At 44.7% G+C, this 24,314-nt stretch overlaps 8 protein-coding genes across 14 annotated transcripts; 6 read left to right on the top strand and 2 right to left on the bottom strand.

The window, feature by feature from the left end:
• Nucleotides 1–4: 4 nt before the first annotated feature.
• On the bottom strand, nucleotides 5–1,129 carry LOC122613123 (protein TIPIN homolog). Its single transcript, XM_043787145.1, has one exon. The coding sequence runs from the start codon at nucleotides 1,019–1,021 to the stop codon at nucleotides 98–100; it is 924 nt and encodes a 307-aa protein (XP_043643080.1). The 5' UTR covers nucleotides 1,022–1,129; the 3' UTR covers nucleotides 5–97.
• Nucleotides 1,130–1,776: 647 nt separating this feature from the next.
• Nucleotides 1,777–6,848, top strand: LOC122614768 (protein male-specific lethal-1). Its single transcript, XM_043789415.1, has 2 exons — nucleotides 1,777–3,422; nucleotides 3,483–6,848. Exons 1-2 carry the CDS (start codon nucleotides 2,166–2,168, stop codon nucleotides 5,472–5,474), a joined length of 3,249 nt encoding a protein of 1,082 aa, XP_043645350.1. The 5' UTR covers nucleotides 1,777–2,165; the 3' UTR covers nucleotides 5,475–6,848.
• A 132-nt stretch (nucleotides 6,849–6,980) lies between these two features.
• On the bottom strand, nucleotides 6,981–13,585 carry LOC122614773 (hydroxylysine kinase). Of its 2 annotated transcripts, XM_043789425.1 has the most exons (5): nucleotides 13,448–13,585; nucleotides 13,307–13,392; nucleotides 11,643–11,965; nucleotides 8,332–8,456; nucleotides 6,981–8,276 (listed from the first exon to the last, which is right to left on the bottom strand). In XM_043789425.1, the coding sequence occupies exons 3-5, from the start codon at nucleotides 11,948–11,950 to the stop codon at nucleotides 7,456–7,458; spliced, it is 1,254 nt and encodes a 417-aa protein (XP_043645360.1). In that variant the 5' UTR covers nucleotides 11,951–11,965; nucleotides 13,307–13,392; nucleotides 13,448–13,585; the 3' UTR covers nucleotides 6,981–7,455. The 2 variants fall into 2 exon arrangements, with proteins under 2 accessions (XP_043645360.1, XP_043645361.1); XM_043789426.1 differs by lacking the exons at nucleotides 13,307–13,392; nucleotides 13,448–13,585 and adding an exon at nucleotides 12,557–12,679.
• Nucleotides 8,672–11,112, top strand: LOC122614769 (exonuclease 1). Its single transcript, XM_043789416.1, has 2 exons — nucleotides 8,672–9,589; nucleotides 9,652–11,112. The coding sequence occupies exons 1-2, from the start codon at nucleotides 8,786–8,788 to the stop codon at nucleotides 11,038–11,040; spliced, it is 2,193 nt and encodes a 730-aa protein (XP_043645351.1). The 5' UTR covers nucleotides 8,672–8,785; the 3' UTR covers nucleotides 11,041–11,112.
• LOC122614770 lies at nucleotides 13,580–15,558 on the top strand. 4 transcript variants are annotated; one of them, XM_043789419.1, is made up of 4 exons: nucleotides 13,580–14,535; nucleotides 14,597–14,751; nucleotides 14,812–15,203; nucleotides 15,261–15,558. In XM_043789419.1, exons 1-4 carry the CDS (start codon nucleotides 13,727–13,729, stop codon nucleotides 15,459–15,461), a joined length of 1,557 nt encoding a protein of 518 aa, XP_043645354.1. In that variant the 5' UTR covers nucleotides 13,580–13,726; the 3' UTR covers nucleotides 15,462–15,558. The 4 variants fall into 4 exon arrangements, with proteins under 4 accessions (XP_043645354.1, XP_043645352.1, XP_043645355.1 ...); XM_043789417.1 differs by having other exon boundaries at nucleotides 14,597–14,760; nucleotides 15,261–15,555; XM_043789420.1 differs by having other exon boundaries at nucleotides 14,597–14,760; nucleotides 15,268–15,291.
• Nucleotides 15,559–15,711: 153 nt separating this feature from the next.
• On the top strand, nucleotides 15,712–17,565 carry LOC122614771. Of its 2 annotated transcripts, XM_043789423.1 has the most exons (5): nucleotides 15,712–16,497; nucleotides 16,600–16,763; nucleotides 16,818–17,188; nucleotides 17,246–17,310; nucleotides 17,359–17,565. In XM_043789423.1, exons 1-5 carry the CDS (start codon nucleotides 15,806–15,808, stop codon nucleotides 17,480–17,482), a joined length of 1,416 nt encoding a protein of 471 aa, XP_043645358.1. In that variant the 5' UTR covers nucleotides 15,712–15,805; the 3' UTR covers nucleotides 17,483–17,565. The 2 variants fall into 2 exon arrangements, with proteins under 2 accessions (XP_043645358.1, XP_043645357.1); XM_043789422.1 differs by having other exon boundaries at nucleotides 17,246–17,565.
• A 75-nt stretch (nucleotides 17,566–17,640) lies between these two features.
• LOC122614772 lies at nucleotides 17,641–19,362 on the top strand. The gene is made up of 4 exons (XM_043789424.1): nucleotides 17,641–18,388; nucleotides 18,453–18,613; nucleotides 18,688–19,082; nucleotides 19,189–19,362. Exons 1-4 carry the CDS (start codon nucleotides 17,721–17,723, stop codon nucleotides 19,237–19,239), a joined length of 1,275 nt encoding a protein of 424 aa, XP_043645359.1. The 5' UTR covers nucleotides 17,641–17,720; the 3' UTR covers nucleotides 19,240–19,362.
• Nucleotides 19,363–19,804: 442 nt separating this feature from the next.
• On the top strand, nucleotides 19,805–24,198 carry LOC122614371 (coiled-coil domain-containing protein 170). 2 transcript variants are annotated; one of them, XM_043788940.1, is made up of 5 exons: nucleotides 19,805–19,963; nucleotides 21,605–21,730; nucleotides 21,797–22,621; nucleotides 22,682–23,551; nucleotides 23,611–24,198. In XM_043788940.1, exons 1-5 carry the CDS (start codon nucleotides 19,805–19,807, stop codon nucleotides 24,196–24,198), a joined length of 2,568 nt encoding a protein of 855 aa, XP_043644875.1. The 2 variants fall into 2 exon arrangements, with proteins under 2 accessions (XP_043644875.1, XP_043644876.1); XM_043788941.1 differs by lacking the exon at nucleotides 19,805–19,963 and adding an exon at nucleotides 21,031–21,105.
• Nucleotides 24,199–24,314: the final 116 nt, after the last annotated feature.

A 24,314-nucleotide genomic window follows, 5' to 3' on the forward strand; every position in this document is an offset into this window, starting at 1 on the left:
ACAATTAACTTTTGACGTAGCTTATTGAATACATTTATTTTTATAAAATATTCTTTTAAAAATATACATTCTTATGTCATTAATATTATGCATTCCATTAACTTGTACTGGCGTTCTCCTGCTGCTTCTTGGCCTTCAGGCGCTCCTGTGCCAGCCTGCGGTTTTCCGCAATCCTTGCCATCTGTTCGTTGGATAATTTCTTAGCCGCCGGCGTGGGAGGCTGTGAGGGAGGCAGCGGCTGACCGTAGTCACTGATGTCCATCGGTGCCAACGGAGCTCCGTTCCGATCAAAGGCTGGAACCACAGGAGCTCCATTTCGATCGACGGTAGCATTCCCAGCTGAATACGGCGTGGACATCACCGCATTACCGCGGGAGAATGAGGGAGTAACTAGCGTACTGTTACTAGAGGTAGTGGGCATTTTCCTCTGGTGCGGGGTGCGAGGCGCCAATCTGGACATGGCAATCTGTTCACCTAGCAGTGCGTCGAACTCATCAAAGGGTTCATCGCCGGCACCATCCTGTTGCTCATCCTGCGCCTCCTCCATGGCTTCCGCTTCGTGAGCACGCATCTGCTCCAGCTGACCGAGGCGATAACGCGCCATGTGCACTTGAAGAGGTTTCTTCTTGCCCAGCCGTTCGATATTGTTAAGCACATCGTCAAAGGTGTAGGTGGAATACATCCTATGGCCCCAGTGCTGCAGGCGTCGTAGCACCTCGTCGAGATCTGCCTTCTCATAACCCTTTCCCTTGAACTTGATGTCCTTAAAATAATCTTCGATGGTCTGGATGCCCCGAGGACCTCGAAGTGTTTCCACAGTAAGTCGGGGTCGGGGATTTCGCACAGCTCGCTTCTTAGGCTCTACTGTCTGGGCATCCTGGCTGCCAGGCTCTCCGCCGTTTTCCTCGTCGTCCGCAAATAGTTTTTCGCCTTCGCCATCGCTGGGAAGCTGATCCGGGTCCGTCGGAAGGTTGTCATTGAACAGGTCATCCACACCGTCATCTCCGAAGAGGGATGCCATGGAAGGAGTACCCGAAACTCAAACACTAAATAAACAATCTAACAAAATTTTGCCGCCAATTTCTTCTTCATCTGCATCTGCCATTCACAGGCGACGCTTGCATAAGACATAGGAGGGCTGCCAACTGAACGGATCTTTGTTCCCGTAATTTTCTGATTACATAACTATTAGGGCATTTAAGAAGGCTATTTTATTTAGCTTGGTCATATTTTTATTAATAGGTGGCACTAAAAGTGATTTGTACACCTAACCCGGCTTTTGCATTAATGGCAATAGCCATAAGAGATGTCAGCGTGACACGTTTTCCAGGCACATGAATTTTTGTTACAGTTTTGTATTTGTAGCATTATAAAAAAGCTTATTCATGCAGAGATTTGAGTAATTTCATTTACTGGTCATACAATTGGACTTCTTATTATTTCCAGGGAAATATTTGATAAAAACATGTGACCTACGAAATGAGTTGGTAATATTGAAATTTTAAAGTCAAAGCATTATAAACATAATTACTTATATTATTATTATAATTTTTAGATTCCGTAGCCATAGTTGCTTTTGCTTTGAGCTTAATAATATTTCAAATTCTTAAAAAGTAGTAAAGTTTTGAAAAAATATATATAATCAGCTAGTACGTGCAAGGTAAGTACAGTTTCGTGCAAAATTGTTTCACTTCGTGACTGTCGTGCTAAGCCTTCCATTACGGCAAACTCCCATCACTGTTCCCGAAATCAACTCTGCGCTTGGGCAAAGAGTGGCAACGCCAACAAAACGCCATACTTCCAAGAGCATTTTTCGGGGCGAGTTTACATTTTGCAAATATTTGTGGAAAAAGCGGTGAAAGAACGTTTAAACACGAACCGAAAAACCGCTGTCTAAATGCGGTCACCACGTGCGAAAAGAACGCCACGTTTAAAACGATAAATCCATTAGATTCTGGCCGAAAAAAGAGCGGTTCTTTTGCGAGGGCGAGCAAGGAAAATTAAGTGTGGTGGGAATCGGAATCGGGATTCTACGCATTGTCGCCGTATCAGCTGAAGAAGATTGTGTGCACCCAAAGCGACGCAAACAGAACCAAAACAAAACAAAAACATTCAGAGAATTATGAGATCGTAGGACCGACGGCACGGGTTTCAATTCGACCGCCATGGACAAGCGATTCAAGTGGCCGCTCAAACAGCGGGCCAACTACTCGGAATCGCCCTATCACCACAATCCGTCGCGTGGCCACCAAAGGCATCTGCACGGCCATCCCAATCAGACGCAGCATCTGCATCAGCATCCCGGGAAGAGCTATGTGCGCCAGCAATATGGCTATGGCCGTGGAGGCCATGGCGGGGGCAATAATAACTACCGGAAGCCATTGCCTCCTCCGCCTCCTCCTCTATCTGAGCTGGGGGGCGGAGCCATGGCTCCTCCTTCTTCCGGCGGAACAGTGGGTGCCGGCGCCGATATGGTCACCCTCATCGTGGAGAACAACAACCTGAAACGCATGATTGTGCTTCACTTGAAGCTGATGCAGGAGCAAACAGACAGCCTGGCGGCCAAGGACAAAGATCTGGACGACCAAAGCGCCAAGATGAGCGTAGTGATGGCGCAGAATATGGAATTAAAGCAGGCCGTTGCCAAACTGGAGGCCGCTAACGAGGATCTACGCAAACAACTACGGCGAAAGAACCAGCGAAGGAATGACGACGACGACGACGACGATCCCTCACTGCCACCTGCTGCCCCGCAGCAGAAGTTGATACGCTGCCATGCCGAGACGCAAACTGTTTTTCGGGAGCGGGAACAGAGCACACAAACGATAGATGCGCAGCCTCAATTTGCTAATGCTCTTTCCACGGCTGTGAACATGGAGGAGATTCCGTCTGTGTGCCAGCACGCGGGAGTGGTTACGAATCAGTCAGCCAGCAAGCGCTCTGAGAGCAAAGGCCGCGGTGAATTCAACGGCAAAAAGGTGAGCACGTTTATCCTGCAGCGCATGAATCAGGATTCTGAGCACCACATTCAGGAGCAAACGGAATTAGCCGAGGAGCACGTGATGCTGGCACATAAGGAGCAGCATTCGCAGGAAGAGGACCAACTGGGCGCTGAGGAAGATCATTTGCAAATGCAAGAAGTGCACACCGAAGAAGTAGTGGGAGGGGATATCTTTCATGATGCTTTGGAATCAATTGAAATGGAAGTGGTCACCGAGGAGCTGGTTGATTTGGAGGAGCATGCACATTCTGTGGATGCCAACGGCCATATGGATGAGGACGAAAACGAGGACGAAGAAGATGAGGACAATAGTGATAAAGACGATGAAAGTGAAGAGGATGATGAAGAGGACGATGATCAGTCGTTGGATAGCAATACGGATGTGCACGCTAGAACTGAGGAAGAGCTCTGGCAGAATCAGGTATGTTTCATGTTATTCTTTAATCAAAAGATTAGTTCAAGCAATCCTATACTCTTTTAGATTAACTCTATGGAATTGGACCCGACGGAGGAGAAGGCCTGTGCGCCTTCGGCTCATTCAACTCCCAATCATCAGCAGAAGTCTTCGACACAAGCAGAGATAAGGAAGGAGGGAAATCAGAATCGGATAACTGAAAAGTGGCTGCAGCTAGAGCCTGAGCAAACTGTTAAAAAACACTTGGATCCGGAAGCAGGGGAAGCTGATCACATGGATGTCACCACTGTTAAAATCGCGGAGGAAAAAAGGCGACAGGAGAAAGTCGAGATAGCAGGACACGCATTAAAAACGCTGATTTTCCTCCAGGAGGTGGCTTTAAAGAAAAAGGATAAGGAACATGAATCAGTTCCCGAGCTTCTAGAAGTACCTACGCCGCAGAAGCATCAGGAAGATGCCACCGATGATCACAAAGCAATAAGGAAGCAGCTAGATGTTCCCAGGTCGGACATAAAATCAAAGGACCTGCCTAGAGATGAACAGAAGCAGGATGGGCCTCTGGATGTTCGCGAGGAACAACAAGAGGATGTAAACAAGATGCAGAAAGAAACTCTGAAAAAGCAACCGCAGGATGCACCAAAGCTCCTTCCGAAAGCGATAGCCCCTAAGGTAGTTTCTGTTCCGAATACATCCTCTAGAGAAACCACGTTGCCCAAGGCCAACACCGCTGACATAAAAGACGCCCCCGCTCAAAAAATTATATCCAACCATCAGTCCACAAAGACGCAAACGGAACCTCTAAAAACGCAGCGGTTGCAGGTTAAGATCAGGCAGTATGAAATGCACTCTGACATGAGAACCGGCTCCACCGCCCCGGCTGATATTCGAAAACACAATAACGTTGATCCGATTCCGGCGTCCGAGCCGAAAACCATTAAAAGTGTGTTGGTCAATGATAAAAAAACCATATCAGAAACGTCTCGGAACCTAGATGAAGAAATGGATGATGTGGAAACAGTCAAAAGAAAACTGGCGGAACATTTAAAAAAGGAGCTTCTAAGCCAGAGTCATCAGTCACAGGTTACGCTCAAGAAAATTAGAGAGAGAGTGGCCACAAATCTTATATACCCACCACCCAGTGCACCAGTATCTTCAACCACAATAACCCCAGCGCCCACGCCGTCAACGACACCAACGCCTGGCTCAACACCACAGCATGCGGTTACATCCTCAATAGACCAGGACATATCTACTGCAAAATCGAAATCCAAGGCAGCTGAACAGATAGCAACTCCTCTAACACCCCAATCTAATAGCAGCGTTAGCAGCACCACTTCGACTACCCGAAAAACGCTAAACAACTGTTCACCCCACACGTACAGCAAGGCAACGGCGAGATCGGGTAAACTCCAGTCCAGATTCCGCACTGCCACGTTTCCGTACAGCACGAGAACGTGGGAGGATCAGGAGTTCCACTGTGACAACGAGTTCTTCCTGGAGGAGGCCGACGAGCTGCTGGCGGATAACCCTAGTCTGGAGATACCCAAGTGGAGGGATGTCCCAGTGCCCCCTAGTTCGGATAAAACTAACACAGAACCACTGAGCGATGCAACATTCGAGCGCCGTCACCAGAAATATGTAAAGGATGAGGTCGATCGAAAGTGCCGGGATGCACGTTATATGAAAGAGCAGATCCGGCTTGAACAGCTAAGGATGCGGCGGAACCAAGACGAGGTGTTGGTTGCGCTGGATCCTCTGCGCGCGTCCACTTTCTACCCGCTGCCCGAGGACATAGAGGCCATCCATTTCGTCAACGAGGTGACCGTTCAGGCATTTGGTGAAAACGTGGTCAACATGGAGGCGCGGGATGATTTCGGCGTCCCCTGGGTGGATGCAGTCGAAGCGCCAACCTCCATAGCCAGGTCCAAGGCACTGGCTGAGCCGGTGGCAACGTTGGCTAGCAAAAAGCTACCTACCACTGCTGCCGAGGCGAGGCATCAGGAAAACCACTCCTCCTACGTGTTTCCAAAGCGACGCAAGCGCCAAAAGAATCGTTAGCCAGGAAACACCTGGGGGATCTGCTACTGGAGCTGAGCTGAAGACTGGCGGTTGGGGGGAAGTCGTTGCGTCTACCATACTAATGATTTTCAGTTTTAAATTTTTAATTATTTCTTAAGCGTAAAGTGAAAGCACCAGAGTTAACAGTAGCGATTCCCAGAAATCGTCAAGAAGTCAAATAATCCAGAGCAGACGATGTTTAATGTATATATGGTTCCTCAACTGTCCATTTTTATTTTGTGTAATAAAATGAACGGAAAGATAAATTCTGGGACATTAGAAATTCGTTGTTATAGAATCTATAAATTTTTTTCAAAGTTTTGTCGTTTCTTATGCGATGAGAGATCATAAAAGGCAAGTAAATTGAGCTGTCCTATTTAAACATTTTTCTATTCAAATGTTATCATATTTATTTCTTGAAAATATAAATAATTCAGTCTGATATAAGATGTAAATGAATCCAAAAGTTCGTCGCCTGGTCTGGAAATGATTAGATTTAGTTAACTTGCTATCAAAAAGAGTTTCACTCCTGCTTGTTTCCAATCTACGTAAATTTCTTAGTCCGTCACAGCATGTAATCTAAACCAGTCGTTAGTTAGATTGGATAATTCATCTCAGCTTTATCACCTTAAAAATCGCCCGCACTGGAGTCAAGAATCGAAGAAGATAGATTGGGCATTTTTTTTGGCGAAAAACAATGAAATTCGTAGACTTATAATTTTAAATATTTTTTTTCTAGCCCGTATAACATTTTTTTTGTCTATATTTATACTGTTATATCTTAAGATTCTCTAATGCAGATAACTTGTGTGTTGCAAAGAGTTACTCAGGTATATCTCTGATAATTATGTCGTTTTTTTTAGGATTTGATTGTGTAAAAATTGTGTGCAAGTTGTGTTGTCTGCTTAGAGTAATCGAATTATAAATTGGACCTATTGTTTTATTTTATTAACTTTCTTTAACTTGTTTAATGTTTTACCAAAAAACAAAAACCGTTAAAAAGCAAACAAGATTTGAAGAATAAATATAAACCTGATACCCAAGCTGCACACCGGCTTAGCCTTATGGGCACCATACATTTTCGGATAAAAATCGTTTCGTTTAACACTTCTTCCGTTTGACTTTCTGTCGCAATGATAAGGAGCCTGCCAACGTCCGGTGAAAATCAAATCCCCAGCTCGCTTTCGAGTGGCGTCTTATTTTTGTACATTTCGGTAGGTGTTAAGTCGGTTATTTGTAATATAGCGTTAAGTAGGCACTGTACCCAAACGCATAGAGATAATTATAATGTAACAAAATGAATATGATACGTTGTACATTGTCCAGGAGAAGGAGAAGCGGAAGGTGGAACTTCGTTCAACACCCATTTTACACCATTCAATGTAATTAGCGTTAATTAGTTCAATTTACTGAAGCTTCAACTGAAAATCAATTCGAAATTAATTGCCACCACTGTAGAGCTCTAAACAAACTCACCTACTGTAAGAATAAATGTACTACATACAATGTATTTGTATTTGTTTAACAAGTTTTATTGTAAAGATAATGATAATAATATACAGGATAAAGTAAATTGTAAAGCAACGAAATGCAATCAATACTTGGACTTGCAACTTATTTTGCACAGGTGATATGTTAATGGAATTCTAATAATTGACAATGGGTATTTTTAACAGCCCTTATTCTATAAGCCCCCATTCTTCTATAAGATACCAAGGAACTGGTATCGCTTGGTTCTGGTTTCAGATGTCTTTTCGTTTTCGATCTTCTCAATATCATATTGTTAAGGGGCTGTGCAATTGCACACGTATTTAACATCTTACATAATGCTTAATTATATTCTGTTGACTGTGACAATTTCATCTGACTCTCATTACTTAATGGAAAACATAACATACAAAATCTTCAATAACCAGAAAAGCTTAATTGAAAATCTGTTAAAATACCTTTAAAAACAGGAAAAGCCCATCGGGATTGTATATTATTTATTGCTTTGGGTCAAGTACTGGTGTCCAGTGGTCGCCCACAGCTCATCCACATCCCCAAAGCTCTCGCGCCAAAGCTTCTGGAGGAGTTTCCAACCCTTTTCCTGGGTCACCAGCAGGTACTCATTTGTGGGATGCAGCGTGTGGGTGTAGAGACCCATTACCAGGCTCTGAACCAATCGGGCAGCCACACAATATTTAAGAAGAGCCCTCTCTGAGTTCTCTATGGGGTTCAGACTGGTATAACCGGACAGAAATATGCCTCCATTGGCCAAATCGTTGGCCTGCAGGATCATATAAGTGAGGGCAATTCCAATCTCGAAGATTAGTGGCGATTTGCTCGTATCACCGAAATCAATAACTCCCTTTATGGTGTATTCGGTTTGATTGGGAGCCTGCTCCACCACTATATTCTGTTCGTTGAAGTCCCCATGGATGATCTGGTGCTCCATGGTGGGTAATTGGCTTAGAATCTTGGCTTCGAAAGCATCGATCACCTCGTCGCAGATAAGACGCAGTTCCTGATCCTTCACCACATACAGAAATTGCCTCAGCTCCGGAACACTCTGCAGCATCCACAAGGTCTTGTGGGTTTCATATGCCTGGTGGGTAAAATTCTTAAGCGCTCGGTCTAACCTGGCCAAGTATTCCCCGCTGCGGTAGAGCAGGTGCTTTGTCGCCGGCACCTGGTGGAAGATTTCTCCCGGTATAAATTCTAAGAGCCGCACCACATTCGAGTTCCCATTCAGCCGCTCCACAGAGTAAAATTTTCCAGTGGCATTGGCTACCGGCCGAGGGCACTTTACACTGTGCTTCGCTAGGTTATAAGATTACATTGTAAATTTGTTGATGGATTGCCAAGCAATTCTTACCTAAGTAAAGCAGCATCTGATTTTGGGCATCCACGAAGTCCTCCTTCTTGGAGTCCAGTGAGTTAAGGATTTTTAGGACGTATCCGTGTGGACAGTGGGTCACAATAAGGGGGTTCTTTACATTACTGCAATACGGAAATCGATACAATAAGTGAGGCATATCTCGAGAATATCCCTAATACAAAATTAGGAATTAGAAAGCGTCACAATTATTAAAATACAAAGAAGTAATCGTATAAAGCGGTTAGAAGTATGGAAACATTTTTAAAATCTAATGGCTGTACCCAAGTGTTGGAAAACGTACCATATATAATTTTCATGTGAATGGCACTTCGCCTTTTTTTTATAGCAGCGCACTTTGGTCACACTAATGCACTAGCAATTTTGGCGCTAAGATCTGCGATTTTATTAATTGTTTTTGTTTTTATATGTGTTTATATTGTTGAGCCTTGTCATGGGCATTACCGGCCTAATACCCTTCGTGGGCAAGGCCTCCTCGCAGCTGCATCTAAAGGATATTCGCGGCAGCACAGTGGCTGTCGACACATATTGCTGGCTGCACAAGGGAGTTTTCGGCTGTGCAGAGAAGTTGGCTCGCGGAGAGGATACGGATGTATACATCCAGTACTGCCTGAAATATGTAAACATGCTCCTGTCCTACGATATCAAGCCCATCCTGGTCTTCGATGGGCAGCACTTGCCGGCCAAGGCATTGACCGAAAAGCGGAGAAGAGATTCCCGAAAGCAGAGCAAGGAACGGGCGGCGGAACTCCTGCGATTGGGTCGCATTGAGGAGGCTCGGTCCCATATGCGACGCTGCGTGGACGTCACCCATGACATGGCGTTGAGGTTAATAAAAGAATGCCGGAGTCGGAATGTTGACTGCATTGTAGCGCCCTACGAGGCCGATGCCCAAATGGCCTGGCTGAATAAAGCAGATGTGGCGCAGTACATCATCACCGAGGACTCGGACCTGACGCTGTTTGGGGCCAAGAACATCATATTCAAACTTGACCTAAATGGCAGCGGCCTGCTGGTGGAGGCGGAAAAACTTCATCTGGCTATGGGCTGCAAGGAGGAGAAGTATCACTTTGACAAGTTTCGGCGCATGTGCATCCTATCCGGCTGTGATTACCTGGACTCACTGCCTGGCATCGGATTGGCCAAGGCATGCAAATTTATACTCAAAACGGAACAGGAAGATATGCAAATAGCATTAAGAAAGATTCCTAGTTACCTCAATATGCGCAATCTTGAAGTAAGTTACCTTACAAATAGGTTTTATCTGCAAGACTAATCATCGTTTACCCTTTTTTCCAGGTGGATGATGACTATATTGAGAACTTCATGAAAGCCGAGGCCACCTTCAAGCACATGTTTATTTACAACCCTCTGGAGCGCCGCATGCAGCGGTTGTGTCCCCTGGAAGATTATGGAACTGATGAGCGCTACTGCAGCAATGCTGGCACCTTGTTGGAGGATACCGAGCAGGCGTTGCACTTGGCCCTGGGAAACTTAAACCCCTTCTCAATGAAGCGTCTAGACTCTTGGACACCGGAAAGGGCATGGCCAACGCCGAAGAACGTAAAACGCTCCAAGCACAAAAGCATTTGGCAAACTAATTTCCAGAGTGAAATCACTCCCACGCCGAAGAAAGAAAACTCGTGTGCCTTGTTCTTCAAAAAAGTGGATTTTGTAGGCAAAACTGTAAACGAGGAAATTAAGGCCAATCAGCGAATGGAACAGGCAAAACAAACAGAAGCCCAGTTGTTTACCATGTATAGTTTTAAAGCCAAAAGAAGGAGAAGTCCGAGCCGGGGTGACTCCTTAGATCAAGAACGTACACCTCCTCCGTCGCCGGTGCACAAAAGTCGACACAATCCATTTGCCAAGGAAAGGACTGGTGAAGAAGGTACTCAGCGATCCCCGGTGGTTTGTGAGAATGCCTCTTTGTTGCGATTGCTCAGTCCCAAGAAGGCAAGTCCGCTGGGTGGAGAAGCTGATGTAAGAAAGGTTGATTCTCTTAAAAGAAGCATATTCGCAAAGGAACAAGTTCAGGTGCGAAGTCGCTTCTTCGCCTCACAGGATGAAACGACAAGACTTCAAAAGGAGCATTCAAAAGATACGGAAAATGACGATATGGACGAGCAGAAGCTGGGATCTCACTCAGGCCATAAGAAAATTAGACTAGAAAAGAAAGACATTCCAGGAGAGAACCAAATAAGACGACGTTGTAACTCACAAAAGAGTGACGGTGAGACAGATACAGATACCACAGCCTCTTCTCTTATGGAATCACAAGAGAAATTTGTTCCCTCGCCTTTAGAATCCCAAGAAGAACAAACCAAATCACAACCGCAAACACCAACAAAAGGCAATACAAATTCCACAACTATTCGCCTTAAGTCCCTAGATCTACTTCTGGAAAACTCTCAGGATCCCACCGAATCCGACAGGAACAATAATGATGCCGTCATTCTGCTATCCGACGATAGCTGTAGTTCAGAGCAAAGAGCATCATCCTCATCCTCCACTCTACAACGCCAGAACTCACTGCCAACCAGCAAACGAAGAGTAGGACTAAGTAAACCCTCTACTGCCAAAAAAGGCACTCCTAAATCAAAGACGAATGGAAAACTGGGTACCGTGAGCCAGAATCAAACCAAGCTCAGCATGTTTGGCTTCCAAAAGAAACCTGTGCTCAAATAGATAGCTTTTCTAGACTGTAACCTTTTTGTTCTGTAGATTAATCTAATTTATTAAAGTGAAGACCTAAACTGCCTACATCAGTGCTGAATGCCACGAATCCATCAAGATAACAACTGCGATGCTGGCAAGGCGCCTGTCGACTGCGTCACACTCAACTGCCACGACTAACAACTTTAATTAAACTGGGTATAAATAGATGGCCCCGCCGCATTTCTCCGGCGCATTATCTTTTGTTATCGTGTTGCACAGTCGTGCTACGAACTGCAGATAAAATTTCACTCAAAAACTTTAAGAAAAGCAACAAAAATGTCGCTTATAGATAGTGGTGTTGTGAGTGTGGTGTTGTCGTTTGTCAAGCCAATGAAATATGTTGTTGATGATTTACAAGGGGAATAATCCAATGTAAATAATTATTACGTGTACTATATTGAAAACTATACCTGATCTAAATGATATATTCTTATGTTGGAAATTGGCTGTGCTAGTTTTCTGACTGCAGCTGTATGAAATGCTTACGCTGTACTCTCTGACACGAGATAAACCTCCGGATGTGGTGCTGGATTGAATGATTTTCAGCGAGATACTGCCATCGCTGTGCTTACCTATCCTCCTTGAGAAAGAAGTTGCGATCGTCGTAGGCGATAATTTCCTTAACCTCGCTTATCGTGATCCCGTAGAGACGTCGCAGTAGGCTCTCCACATCTTCGGGCTCCACTTTTGGGCGCACGTCCGATCCGGGCTTGAGGAGATCGTCATCCGCAGCCGATGAGTCATCGGCACTGGCACCATTGCCATTAGAGGATTTAGCCGTGTTTTCCTTGTTCAATTTCTCGGCTGCATCGTACGCATGATTCAGGGTATACGACTTTTTGGACATGTTCGTCAGCTCCACATTGTTCCACTGCTCCATTTTATTTTGGGGGCTCTATCGGAGACGCAAAAGACCAAAGGCCAAAAACCCGTGAGTAAACAAATATCAATTAAAAAACGAATAAGAGCAGAGGTGGAAAATGTTTTCGGTTGCGCGTTCTCCAGCGAAATGAATTGTGTTTCAGTTTGCGTCTCAATTGAAACGAGTTCGTCGACGTCTTCTCCATATCTTATTCGCCAGTTTGTGTGCGTTCAAGTACAGTCAAGCATCGTCCATTTAAAGCACAATCTTAAGTTAATCACAATTTACAAGAAAATGTAGTTTTAAAATATCATATATTCTAGCTTTTTAATTTAAAAATCCTTGAAGGTTGCACTGTAAATTTAAGTTATTTTTTTTGAATTCTGATTCCGAACATTTTACCGTAGCAAATTTAGATTTAATTTAGCGTTACAGAAAACACAATTGCGTTAAAGGGCAGTCAATTTATGCGTCATTTTAATACTAAAACATGCTATTTATTAATTATGCTGAAAATTTTGGGTTTGAGTGAAATATTTCTGTGAGTGAGTATTCTTTTGTGAGGGCCGCCTATATCTGCCTCAAATTATTCGTTGCGATTTGCTTAGCGAGTTTTGACTGTACCTGTGTAAGATTTAGTCCCGTGAGTTTCGTTTCATGTGGTTGAGTGTGAGCCTCTGTCGCCACTTGCAGTGTTAACTTGGCTATTTGCTTAATTGCTTAAAGCCGGCTCTGTTTGCATTTTGATTGTGAACTCAGTGGTGCAGCGGACGGGCCTTATTTTCAACATATTTCGGGTCTTATCAGGGGGACAGTGGTTGCCCAACCGTGGAAAAGCAAACTGTCAGTCGTGATCGGCTTTGGTTAACGCTTCAGTTGAAACCACATCAATTATATGGCACACAACCGAACAGATCGCCGGGATTAAAACACTAATATGGACAGAAAGAGGGAAGAGCAAATACCTTTTCAGGTCATAAATTTAACCGTTAGTGGAAAGGTTTTCATGACCGAACAAAAGATAAGCAGGGCGGGTAGAAAATAAATATTGGTCCGGAGAGAGGCGATAAAATTTGAATTTAAATGTAAGCGAGTAGTTATCGAAGTCTGACAATCAAGTGCCAATTGCTGACCTTGACTCAATTACAGTTTATTGCTCATACGCAGTGATGTACGTAACTACGATTTTCTGGGCTCACACACACAGCCACAAGCTCCCACTCTCGCACACAGGCACACACGCTCAGCGGGGGGCAATTAAAACCAAAATATATTGTGCATGTGAGAGACGCAAATATGCACAGCTGACTGCTAATCAAGCACATAAACAAGCCGCCGAATACACAAACAAAAGACTGAAACAAGCTTATTTACCTGGGCACGGCACGGAAAATACACCTGTCTCCGGATCGGAAAAGTGGTCAACTAAACTTTGGGGCTCTGAGCGCTGCGGCTGGAAACTGACAAGGCGGAAAGTCGGTTAGATCCAGTCCCAATCGCATGGCATTACCTCACCTGTGGGATTGCTTATGTAAACGGACAAACGTAGCAACTAACTTTGATTAAAACAATAAACAACACTCGAGAAACAACAAGTAAAAGGCATAAACGAACACATTCAAAAATTCAAAGCAATGTGCAGTCACGCAGACATGCGAATGGCTAGAGGTGCTGCTTTTTTCCACTGCCTAATCAGCTGTTGAATTGTTAGCTTCGATAATGCGTTTGCCAACACTAGATGGAGGGAGATTTGAAAGTTATCAATATAAAACTCGGTGGCGTGCCATTTAAGCCATGGTATTTAGATTTCACCTTCATATATGTGTACCAGCCCCTTTAAATGTTATTCCTACAAATGATACCCACAAGAAATACTTCAGAAAAGGAAACCTAAAAAAAAAACAAACAAAAAAGACTCAAAAAATGCCCCATAAAAAGATGAAGTATTTGAAAGACGTGGTACATGACGCAGAAGAATTAGACCCATGGGAAATACCCTTTCCTTTGCCGAAGCAAACAGATCCGTCAATGTGCCGAGATACGTTTCTCAAGGGTCTGATAAGGGAACACGAGTCCCGAGTGGCATCATTAGTGGTCAGATCGACAATGCGTGGCGTTTCGATAGTCAACAAGCCTGTAGAGCTCCACGACACAGATGTAAAGGAAGCCGAAGCTATGGTGGTTCTGGAGTTGGCCAAAACGCGCCAAAGATCGTCCATAATGAGGACAGTGGACCAAGTTTTAGCTAGCATCAGAATGAGGTCGAGCCTGATAGCCGATCTGATTCGCCAAATCCAAAAGGCGGCCATCGAGTTCCTCTCGGTTCGTCTGCTCAAGCAATTGCGACTCTTTTCGATACCCTGGCCAGGCGAACTGGACGAGACACCAAACAATCTGTTTAACTGGTCTTTGGATGACTTCCTTTTGCGACTGAACGTGAATCAGATCTACCTTGATGTCCTCAATCGAGAGCGAAGTGTCGAGGATCTTGATTGTGTTAAGTTCTGTAAGGATCTCAGCGAAATGGAACTCCTTATACATGAAATAAGGGATGATTTTCGAAGTGACGTAGACCTTTACGAAAACAGCATTCCTTTGTTAAAGTAAGTGCGGTTTGATAGTTTTGTAGTTAGCTGCGTAATTGACATTTGTGTTTCATTGCAGAAAGGCCGAATACAACACGAATGCTTTTTGGGTAAAGAGCCTCAATGATAATCTCGGAGATATGGCGTCCAATGAGTCAAACGCTTTGCTCTTTGAGCAAACTAGCACCTCAAAGATGTTGTTTCGTAACTCATCGGTGATGGGAATGTTCGAAAGTGAGTCAGGTGAGTGGTGTTACTATAAGACATATCTGGAAGACTCATCTCCTTCCGCAGCCCAGGATCCGATTGAAACGCGATACCAAATCAATTGGATTAGAAGCTGTACGGATCAGCGTCTCTTCCGGATAAGCGGAAGAGAGGCGGAGACAAAAAAAGAACTCCACGACCTGAAGGTACAAGCATTGCACGATGAGTCGGTGCAGTATTCCTCAGAACTCATGTATTCGTTGGAAGTGGAAAAGCTTAAGCAAAGCATTGAAAAGTGGCAGGAGCGACTTGATACCGATTTGGAGAACGCAAACGTCATGTGCACCGTATCAAGGCTTGCACTGCAAAAGGTTAAGGACGATCTCAAGTTTTACATGGAACAGAAGGAAATGTATCTTAGGCGAATAGACGAAGTGCAAGCTATCATAGATCAGGAAAAGATGACCCGCGAAGAAAGGGTAAGGCTTTGTAGAGAGAACGAAATTTGGAATAATCATTATATGAAATGTTCCTAGGAATTAGCTGCCTTAAAACGAAAGTCGAGAGGGTCTTTAAGAATGTCTGTAAGAAATTCTGAAAAGAACTTTCAAACTAAGTCTGAAAGGAAGTCTGAAAGCAATTCAGGAAGGAAGTCTGATATAAAAGCTGAAAAAAAATCCGAAACGATGATGGCTAGGAAATCTCAAAGAATATCCAGAAATTCTAAAGTTCAATAGCAGATACTATATTTCGGCCCATTTTACTTATATATGTTTCCAATTTACCAAAGGTTTCAATAAAATACTTCTTAAGCTTCAGCTCACCCTACTTAATAGTGGAGCATTATAAACCAGCTACGAACTTTTCAATAAATTGTTCTGCTCAAGTACGAGAATTAAACATATTTTGGGTTCTTTTCTAAACGCATCTATCAAAGTAGAGGATGTTATAAGTGTACAAAGAAAACAGGAGCTGTATTACTTTCACAGAAAAGTGACACTTTCAATCACAACACTCAAACAGAATAAGACAAAAAAAAAAAATAAACAAAAATAAACAAAAAAAATATAAACGCCAAAAAATGGTTTCCAAAAAGAGAAGAAATTCTGATGACGATAAGAGGAAGAAAGAAGCCAGTTTTGGGTCCGATCCATATGAGCTAAAATTTCCACTGCCGGAGCATCTCGATCCGTCCCAATGCCGCGATGAATTCATCACCACGATCATCAGGGAGCACGAGACCCGGGCGAGTTCTCTGAGGCCCAGATTAACGGTTCGGGATGCTTCGATGTTAGATAATCCCGAGGAGGTCACGGATGAGGGATCCGAAAAGGGGGCAGAGGCTATGGTAGTGCGGCAGTTGGTGAGTCAACGCAAGAGAGGAAGTCCTCGGAAGACGAAGGAGGAGATTTTGGAAAACATTAGGTTGCGGTCGACCATGATGACTGACCTCAATCTGAAATGCCAGAAGGCGGCCATCGAGTTCCTGTCGGTTCGCCTACTAAAGCAGTTGCGCCTCTTTTCGAGTCCCTGGCCTGGTGACACGGGGGATATCCCTTACAACCTGTTCAGCTGGTCGATGGACGACTTCCTGGTGCGCGTGGCCATGAAGCAGGTCTACCTTGATGTCATCAATCGGGAGCGAAGTGCGGATGATCTGAACTGCCTCAAGTTCTGCAAGGACTTGGGTCAGATCGAACTTCTTATACACGAGATCAGAGAAGATTATCGCAATGATAGGGATCTATGCCAAGGCAGCATGGAATTGTTAAAGTAAGAAGTTTGGCTTTTTTAAAATATGACTTTCCCTCTTTTTAAATTGCAAAATTTTTAATAATTTTCATTTGATTCAATATCTGATATCTTTAACTGCAGAAGCGCCCAATACAACACCAACGCACCTTGGGTCAAAACCCTCAATGATAATCTTGAGAGCATGAAATCCAGTGCTGTAACCGCTAAGCTTTTTGCTCAAAGTAGCACCTTTAACCTGGTATTACGTCACTCATCGGCAATGGGAACCTTCGAAAGCGAGTCAGGTGAGTGGGGTCACTATACTATTACATATCTGGAAGATTTATTTCCTTCCGCAGCCCAGGATCCAATTGAAATGCGATATCAAATCAATTGGATTAGAAGCTGTACGGATCAGCGTCTCTTCCGCATAAACGGAAGGGAGGAGAAGATGAAAAAGGAGCTACAGGACCTAGAGATACACGCATTGCAGGATGAAACGGTGCGTAATTCCTGCGAGCTCATTTATTCGCTGGAGGTGGGAAAGCTTAGAGACAGCATCAGAAAGTGGCAGGAGCGACTTGATACCGATTTGGAGAACGCCGACGTCATGTGCACCGTATCAAGGCTTGCACTGCAAAAGGTAAAGGACGATCTCAAGTTCTACAGTGAACAGAAGGACATGTATCTCCAGCGAATAGACGAAGTGCAAGCCATCATAGCTCAGGGGGTAAGTCTATATAAAGCGATTCCGTGTTGAAGCTACTCAAATATGACACATGCTTAGATATTTGGTTCCACCGAAAGCCGATTATCCAGGAGGTCGGTAAGAATATCTCGAAGTTCTGAGAGGAAGTCTGAGAGGAAGTCCGAGAGGAAGTCTGAGAGGAAGTCCGAGAGGAAGTCCGAGAGGAAGTCCGAGAGGAAGTCTGAGAGGAAGTCTGATAGAATGACAGGACGAAAGTCTGAAATGCTTCCTGAGAGACGGTCTGAAAGAAAGTCCAGAAATTCCAAAGTGCAATAGAAAATTCTCCGATTTGGTCTCCTTCAATTTACATAAATGTTTGCAATTTACCAAAGAATACATTAAACATTTCTTAGACGTTAGAATGACTTCTTCATTAATAAAACCTATTCGTATTAAATTTATTAATTCAACAGTATAAAAACAGAAATCACAAAGCAGTTGTTTTCCTTTTTAACAAAAAGCTGACATTTACAAAAAAAACATTGAAAGCATTGAATTATCACAATAAATTATAATGGATGTGTTATTAGAGGAAAAGGAAGCCGTAAATGGGTCCGATCCGTTTGCGATTCAGTTTCCTTTGCCGGATCACCTCGATCCCTCCCAATGCCGCGATGACTTCATCAGAACAATCATCAAGGAGCACGAACGCCGGGTTAGTTCGTTGAGGGCCACTTTGTCTAGTCGGGGCAAGTCCGTGATCGATAATGCTGTGGAGACGGAGGGTCGGGTGCTCGAAAGGGGGGCAGAGGCGATGGTGGTGCGGCAGATGGCCAGGATGCGGAAGAGGGAGAGCGGCAGGAAGACCGCTCAGGAGGCCATGGAAAGCATTAAATTGCGATCTTCCATGATGGCGGAGTTGAATATCAAATGCCAGAAGGCGGCCATCGAGTTCCTATCGGTTCGCCTGCTGAAGCAACTGCGCGTCCTTTCGAGTCCTTGGCCCGGAAAGATCGACGAGATTCCCTATAATCTGTTCAAGTGGTCGTTGGATCACTTCCTGGCACGACTGGAACATAACCAATTGTACCTGGACGTGATCCACCGGGAACGGAGCGTCGAGGATCTCAACTGCGTCAAGTTCCGAACTGATCTGGGTGAGATCGAACACATTCTACACGATATGCGAGAGGACTTTCAAAATGACTACGACCTCTGCGAAAATAGCATACTACTTATACGGTATTCGCTCGATTTGGTTCAAAAATATTATTTTCTTGTTATGTGGAATACCCCATGTTCTTAGAGACTGCAAGTACAACACGGCTGGTGCATGGATTAGGGGCCTCACGGACAACTGCCGGGTCAAGGAGGGATTGAGCAGCAGTAGCCTGGCAGAGGAATCTAGCATATCTAGTCTGGATATCCGCCAAACGGCACTTGTAGACCGCTTCGAAGACATTAGTTGTGAGCTAGCTAATCTAAAGCAAACTTTTTTAGAATATACAAAAATGTAATGTATATTTTACATAATTTCTTAGCTTCTGATCCCATACAGGTGCGTTACCAGATTAAGTGGGTAAACAGCTGCATGGATCAGCGACTAATGCTTGCCAGTAGCCGTGAGGAGCTGCTGAGGAAGGAGTTGAAGGAACTGGAAACCAAGCTGAAACAGGACATGACGGTGCAGCGCAGCTCGGAGATGATATACTTCTGGGAAGTGGAAAAGCTAAAGATACGTACTAGGGAGTGGGAGGCCAAGCTGGAAAGTGATCTGGAAAACGCCGAGGTCCAGTGCACGATAGTCAGGCTTGCTCTCCAGAAGGTCAAGGACGATCACCAGTTCTACTTGGAACAGGAGGAAATGTACCTACAAAAAATAGACGAGGTCAAGAAGCTGATGGCAGCGCAGGAGAAAATTCGCCAGCGAAAACAGGTGGGCTCAATCGATTTAAAGTCGGAATAAGAGAGAGTCCCTCTTTACAAAATTAGCCTATCCCTTTGATTCAATTGAAAATAAAGAAAAATTGTTTAATTTTTAGGCAAAAGAAGCAGCTGCAGTGGAGCAGCAGCTCAGGCTATCGAGGCGTTGAGGCGTTGAGGCCCAAGGAATCCAAAAAGAAGTCGGCGAAATTCGGAGCTCATCAAAATTCGACAACTATTATTTATGTTGGCAACCCAAACAAAATAATCAAAATCCCGAAATGCATGAACTTAACCCCAAAGGGTTGTTGCCTCCAAAGTCACTGTCAAAGGATCGGGCCATTAGGGGGTATTCCACCGGTTAGGGAGTGGGCGCCAAGTTAGGGCAAACATTTACCATATTCATTATTTCTTGGCGGAGACAAATGAAATTGCAGGCGAACGACTGCGGGGTAGCTTCCCCTTTATGGCGATTGCAGTTTAGAAAATCGAATTATGTGCACTTTAGTCACCGTAGTTACTCACCAGGAACCCCCATCCCAAATCGGGGAACTAGTGTAGTATGGCCTCATGCATAGTTATTTTATGCGCCGTGGCAACCTGAAAGTTGCCGCATAACTTTGCCTCTGGTTGTTGCCTGGTCGGGTGTATTATTTACTCTTAGAAAACAGAGAGTAGAATTTTTTCAACGCCGGTCGGAGGCGGATCGCGTTCACCCGGATAAAATCCATTGGAATGCCAACTAACCCGCGACCCACGACCAATGGCAATACCCCCGAGGACTGGCAGGTGTTTGAGGTCTTATTCGGTGCTGATCAGGAGCCGAGAGCCATTCCCGTACGGATGACCACAATGTCACCTTTCCCACCACCATCATCCATTCCGTCTTGCCAGGTGAGTAGTTTTTGTCGCTAAGGTACTCACTCTAAAATTAGTCTTGCCAAAATCGTGCGGCAAATTGCCATAAAAGCGTGTAGACATCATATCAGGCTGGATTTATGTGAATTCGCAATTGAATAACGACTTTTGTTCGCTGCTTTTTATGTTTCTAATGTATGCGGTTGTTAGGGGAACTAATGATGTTTGTGGGGGATTTGCATAAAATTCGATAGGTCTGGGGGGCACAGTGGTAAAGTTGGCCAAGAGCGATATTAATATACACATTTTTGGATACAACGCAAAATGGAAAGCCCAATATAGATTCAAATGTAAAATTCTCTTGAAAGCTCATCATAAAACGTAAAAAAAAATGTAATCACGAAATTCAATGCAATACCTCATTCGATTTTCTTACAAAATCGTATCGTTTTGAAGCATTCTTCTTTTTAAAAAGCCAACCTTAATTGGCTTCATACTTAACCTGGCCAAGCTTATCAAATGTTCAACACATTTTCAGTTCCCAATTGTCTTGCCGTTGCCCCTTCCTAAATTGCAGACAATTGGCCAAAAGTTGCACACCTCATTTTCCGTTTCCGGCCAAGTTGAAAATTTCCATCGTATATCCCTATATCCACCTAGGCCAGGAGCACCCAACCCCCATTCCGGTGGCTTCCGCACTCGCGTGCGTGAGTCCGATGTGGATATTGCATTTGATACTTCGCCACTTGGCGCCATGTGAATGACCCAAATAATCCAAACAAACTGCAAAGTTTCCCCCATGTGTAAGTGTAATCGTGGCTAGGAAGGTGTGGCTCCACACGGCTGCTCCTCATCCAAATCCTCTGCTCCTGCCATTGGGCTCTTTTTCACTTGGAGCATAAACTTGAGCATTGTGTGATGTTATGTTGGGGTAAATTCCTCGGTGCCATGCATCGGACTCCCCTCAGTTGTTAGGTGGAGGTTGTTAGGCTTCCCGAAAGTAGTTTGTCCGGAGCCAAAGTTCAGTTCTTCGACGGCTTCTACTGGGAACAGTTGACTTGGCTTTGTGGAGTGCTTGCAATCGGAAGTTCGTGGCTCTAAACATGCCCAGTGAAAATCATCTGCATCACCATCACTTGGGACACAGTGGTGGATTGTCTCCGCATCATCATCACTTGGTGGGGATTGGGACTATGTTAATGCCAAATTAGTTGAAAATTACAACTTTAAATTAATAAAAAATACAGTTAAAGTCAAAAAGTATTTAAAGTCAAATTGGAACCTATAAAATAAAAAAAAAAAAAAAAAAAAAAAAAAAAAAAAAAAAAAAAAAAAAAAAAAAAAAAAAAAAAAAAAAAAAAAAAAAAAAAAAAAAAAAAAAAAAAAAAAAAAAAAAAAAAATATAAAATCAAATGTGGAACTTCTAAGTCAAATGACAAATGTGCCTATGTTGGATGCATGCTGATTTAAAGTTATAGTTGAATTAGTTATAATAGAACCAACAGCTTAAAGATTGCAGAACTTAGAGATTTTCTTTGATTTGGTACTGACTATATGAAAAGATTTTCTACATTAGGATATTAATTTATATTAATAATAATAAAATAATTTGTAATGAAAATATATATTTAAAATATAAATTTATGAAAATAACTCAGGATTTCATATATTTTCCAGCTGGACACATCCTGCAGCAATACGGGAATCACAGTCACAGAACATCATCATGGTCTGGACTTGACCACTACCCTGCGCAGTGAACTGGCTGCGTTGTCCTACAAAAAGGAGCGACTTACGGGGGAGGTAAAGAAATCGATCAGTTTATAATTAAAGCGAATACTATAAGGACTATATATTTATTTATCCCAGCTTGCTGAAACGCGAACCGCCTTGTGCAGCAAAGATGCGGATATCGAAAATCTGCGGGCCCAGGCTGCTCGGCAGACTGCCCTCATTGGATCCCTCCAGAGTCGTCTGGAAAACTCGGAGAGCAGGGAGCAGGCCGTCCAGGCCAGATGCGACTCCACCATTCAGACGGTGCAGCGGGAAAAGCGGAGTTCCGACGAGCGCAACAAGGAGCTGATCTGTAAGATACAGCATCTGGAATCGCATGTGGCCAGCGAGGAGTCTCAAAAGGACCAGGTCAAGGCTCAGCTGCACGATCTCCTGCGACGCCTCAGCATCGGTTTGGGAATGGATGTGTGCGATGGCAACCAGAATTCCCATGCCACACCCGAGTGCATCATTTCGCGGGCCGAGGAGGTGATGGTGGAGCTGCAAAGGTCGAAAGCCAAGGTCAGTTCCACCTGCGACACCCTCAGCTCCTGCGAAAATGAACTGCTCAACTTGAAATCACTGGCCAACATTGAGAAGCAGCGCCTCACAGCCCAACTCGATGGAGCTGGGAATCACAACCACGAACTGGAAGGACGCTGTCGGCAATACGAAAGGGATCTTCAGATCCAAAGGGATCGCCTAACTGAATCGGAAATCAACGGGGAGAAGCTCAAGGAAGAGTTGCGCGGCTTTGAGTCGCGATGCCATCGCTTGCAAAACAATCTGGACCGGACTCAGGGCGATCGTCTGCAGTTCTTGCGGGGATTGAGCAATCTCTTGAATGTTCCCGAGCCCTGCGAAACGCTCATCAAGGACAAGCTTAGGGAGACTCTGGCGGAGAATCAAGCCATGCATACGGTAATAGAACTTATGAATTTTGAATCTACCAGACAATAACCCAATTTGTATACCCCTTAGCAAATGCACTCTCTGCGAGATCAGCTAAGCTCGGAGCATGAGAAGCTGAAGGAGACCCAACAGACCACCGAATGTCGCCTCCGTTCTGGCGAGGCTCAGAAATGTGAGCTAACGGAGCGTTTGGAAAAGTGTCATGCCGAGATCCATACTCTTCGAAAGGATCACATGGGTCTATCGGAGTTCTTGCAGCGACTGGCCATTGCGATGAACTGGGGCGAGTGCTCTGCACCTCCGGCTCTTGGAAATGATACCAATTTGATGGCGGAGAATTTGCTTGAGAGAGCCGAGCGACTCGCCGCTCACTGCGACCACGAGGCATCCCATCATCATCATCATCACAGCCCGGAAAAGGGCTGCTGTGATCACGGACATGGTCATGGGAAACTTCGCCGCGAGAGATCCTGTCATGACATTCCCCTGAAGGAAAGCAGCAGTGTCTACAACCTGCAGCGACGAGTTCGAGTTCTCAGGGAGCAAGTGCAGCGGCGGGATCTCCACCTGGAGCTTCTGCGTCGCAAGCTGGCCATCGTAGAGGACGGTGCGCGAGGGAAGTGCATGTTGCAGGGCGAGCGGGATGAGGCCGTTTGCCGGGCCAAAAAGACTGCCAAGCAGGTGGACAAGTTGAGTGCCCAGCTGGCCGATGCCCGATCTCAGATAGCAGAGGTGAAGGCCCAGCTAGCCGAGGCTGTGGAGTACAAGATCACCTCTTTGGAGAGGGCCCGAAAAATCGATGAGCTGACAACACAGATATGCGATCTGGAGGACGAGAAGACGCGGCTGATTTCCCAACTCAATGCCCTGAAGGAGCGCCTTAAATCCTCCTGTGAATCCAATCAGAATCGCAGATGCCGCGACGAGGCGTTAATAAATGTAAATAAAACCATAATTTATGTAGAAAATCACAATCCAAATCTTTCTCCGAATTTCAGTCGATGCGCGATGATGTCAGCCGGTTGAGCTCCCAGCTTTCGGATGCCAATCAGCGCCTGTCCCACTTGCAATCCTTCCGCACTTCGGTTGCCAGAACTCTGCATCTTCGCGACCTACCGGAAACGGATCTCCTGCATCGCCTGCAGGCCTTGTGCTCCGCCCATCAGGAGTTCACGATGCTCTCGAAACGCTATGAGACAGCTTCGCCAGTTGGAGATCATCCGTGTCCTCGTTTCGATGATCCCATACCACCATCAGCCCACTGTCGGCCGCCAAGGGAGCTCAGTCCTCCACCAACATCCTTCCACCACAAGGCGCCACTCCTTTCCGGAAGCAGCCATCACCCACCACCGTCCGAGCATCATCATGGTTCCAGCAGCCACGTGCACAATCACCACGGACATGGACATGGCCATGGACATGGTCACTCATCGCATTCCAGACGGCAGCGCAGTAAAAGCCGGGACAAACGACTCCACGACGAGTGCTTTGACACAGATGTGCATCGACTGCACCATGGCTGTAAGGAGGAACTGCTGGCCACTGCATCCGAGGAGGACTATGACTTCAAGAGCAAATACTGCTAGAGAGTACCCCTTTTTCCTGCATTTGTATTTTTTCCAAATAACTCAAAATAAAATATGGTTTCAATATTTCAGAAAATCAAATGTTTTTCTTTTAATTAAAAGATTGGTATAAAAAC

Source organism: Drosophila teissieri, chromosome 2R (genome assembly GCF_016746235.2).
Source record: "Drosophila teissieri strain GT53w chromosome 2R, Prin_Dtei_1.1, whole genome shotgun sequence".
NCBI classification, from domain to species: Eukaryota; Metazoa; Arthropoda; class Insecta; order Diptera; family Drosophilidae; genus Drosophila; species Drosophila teissieri.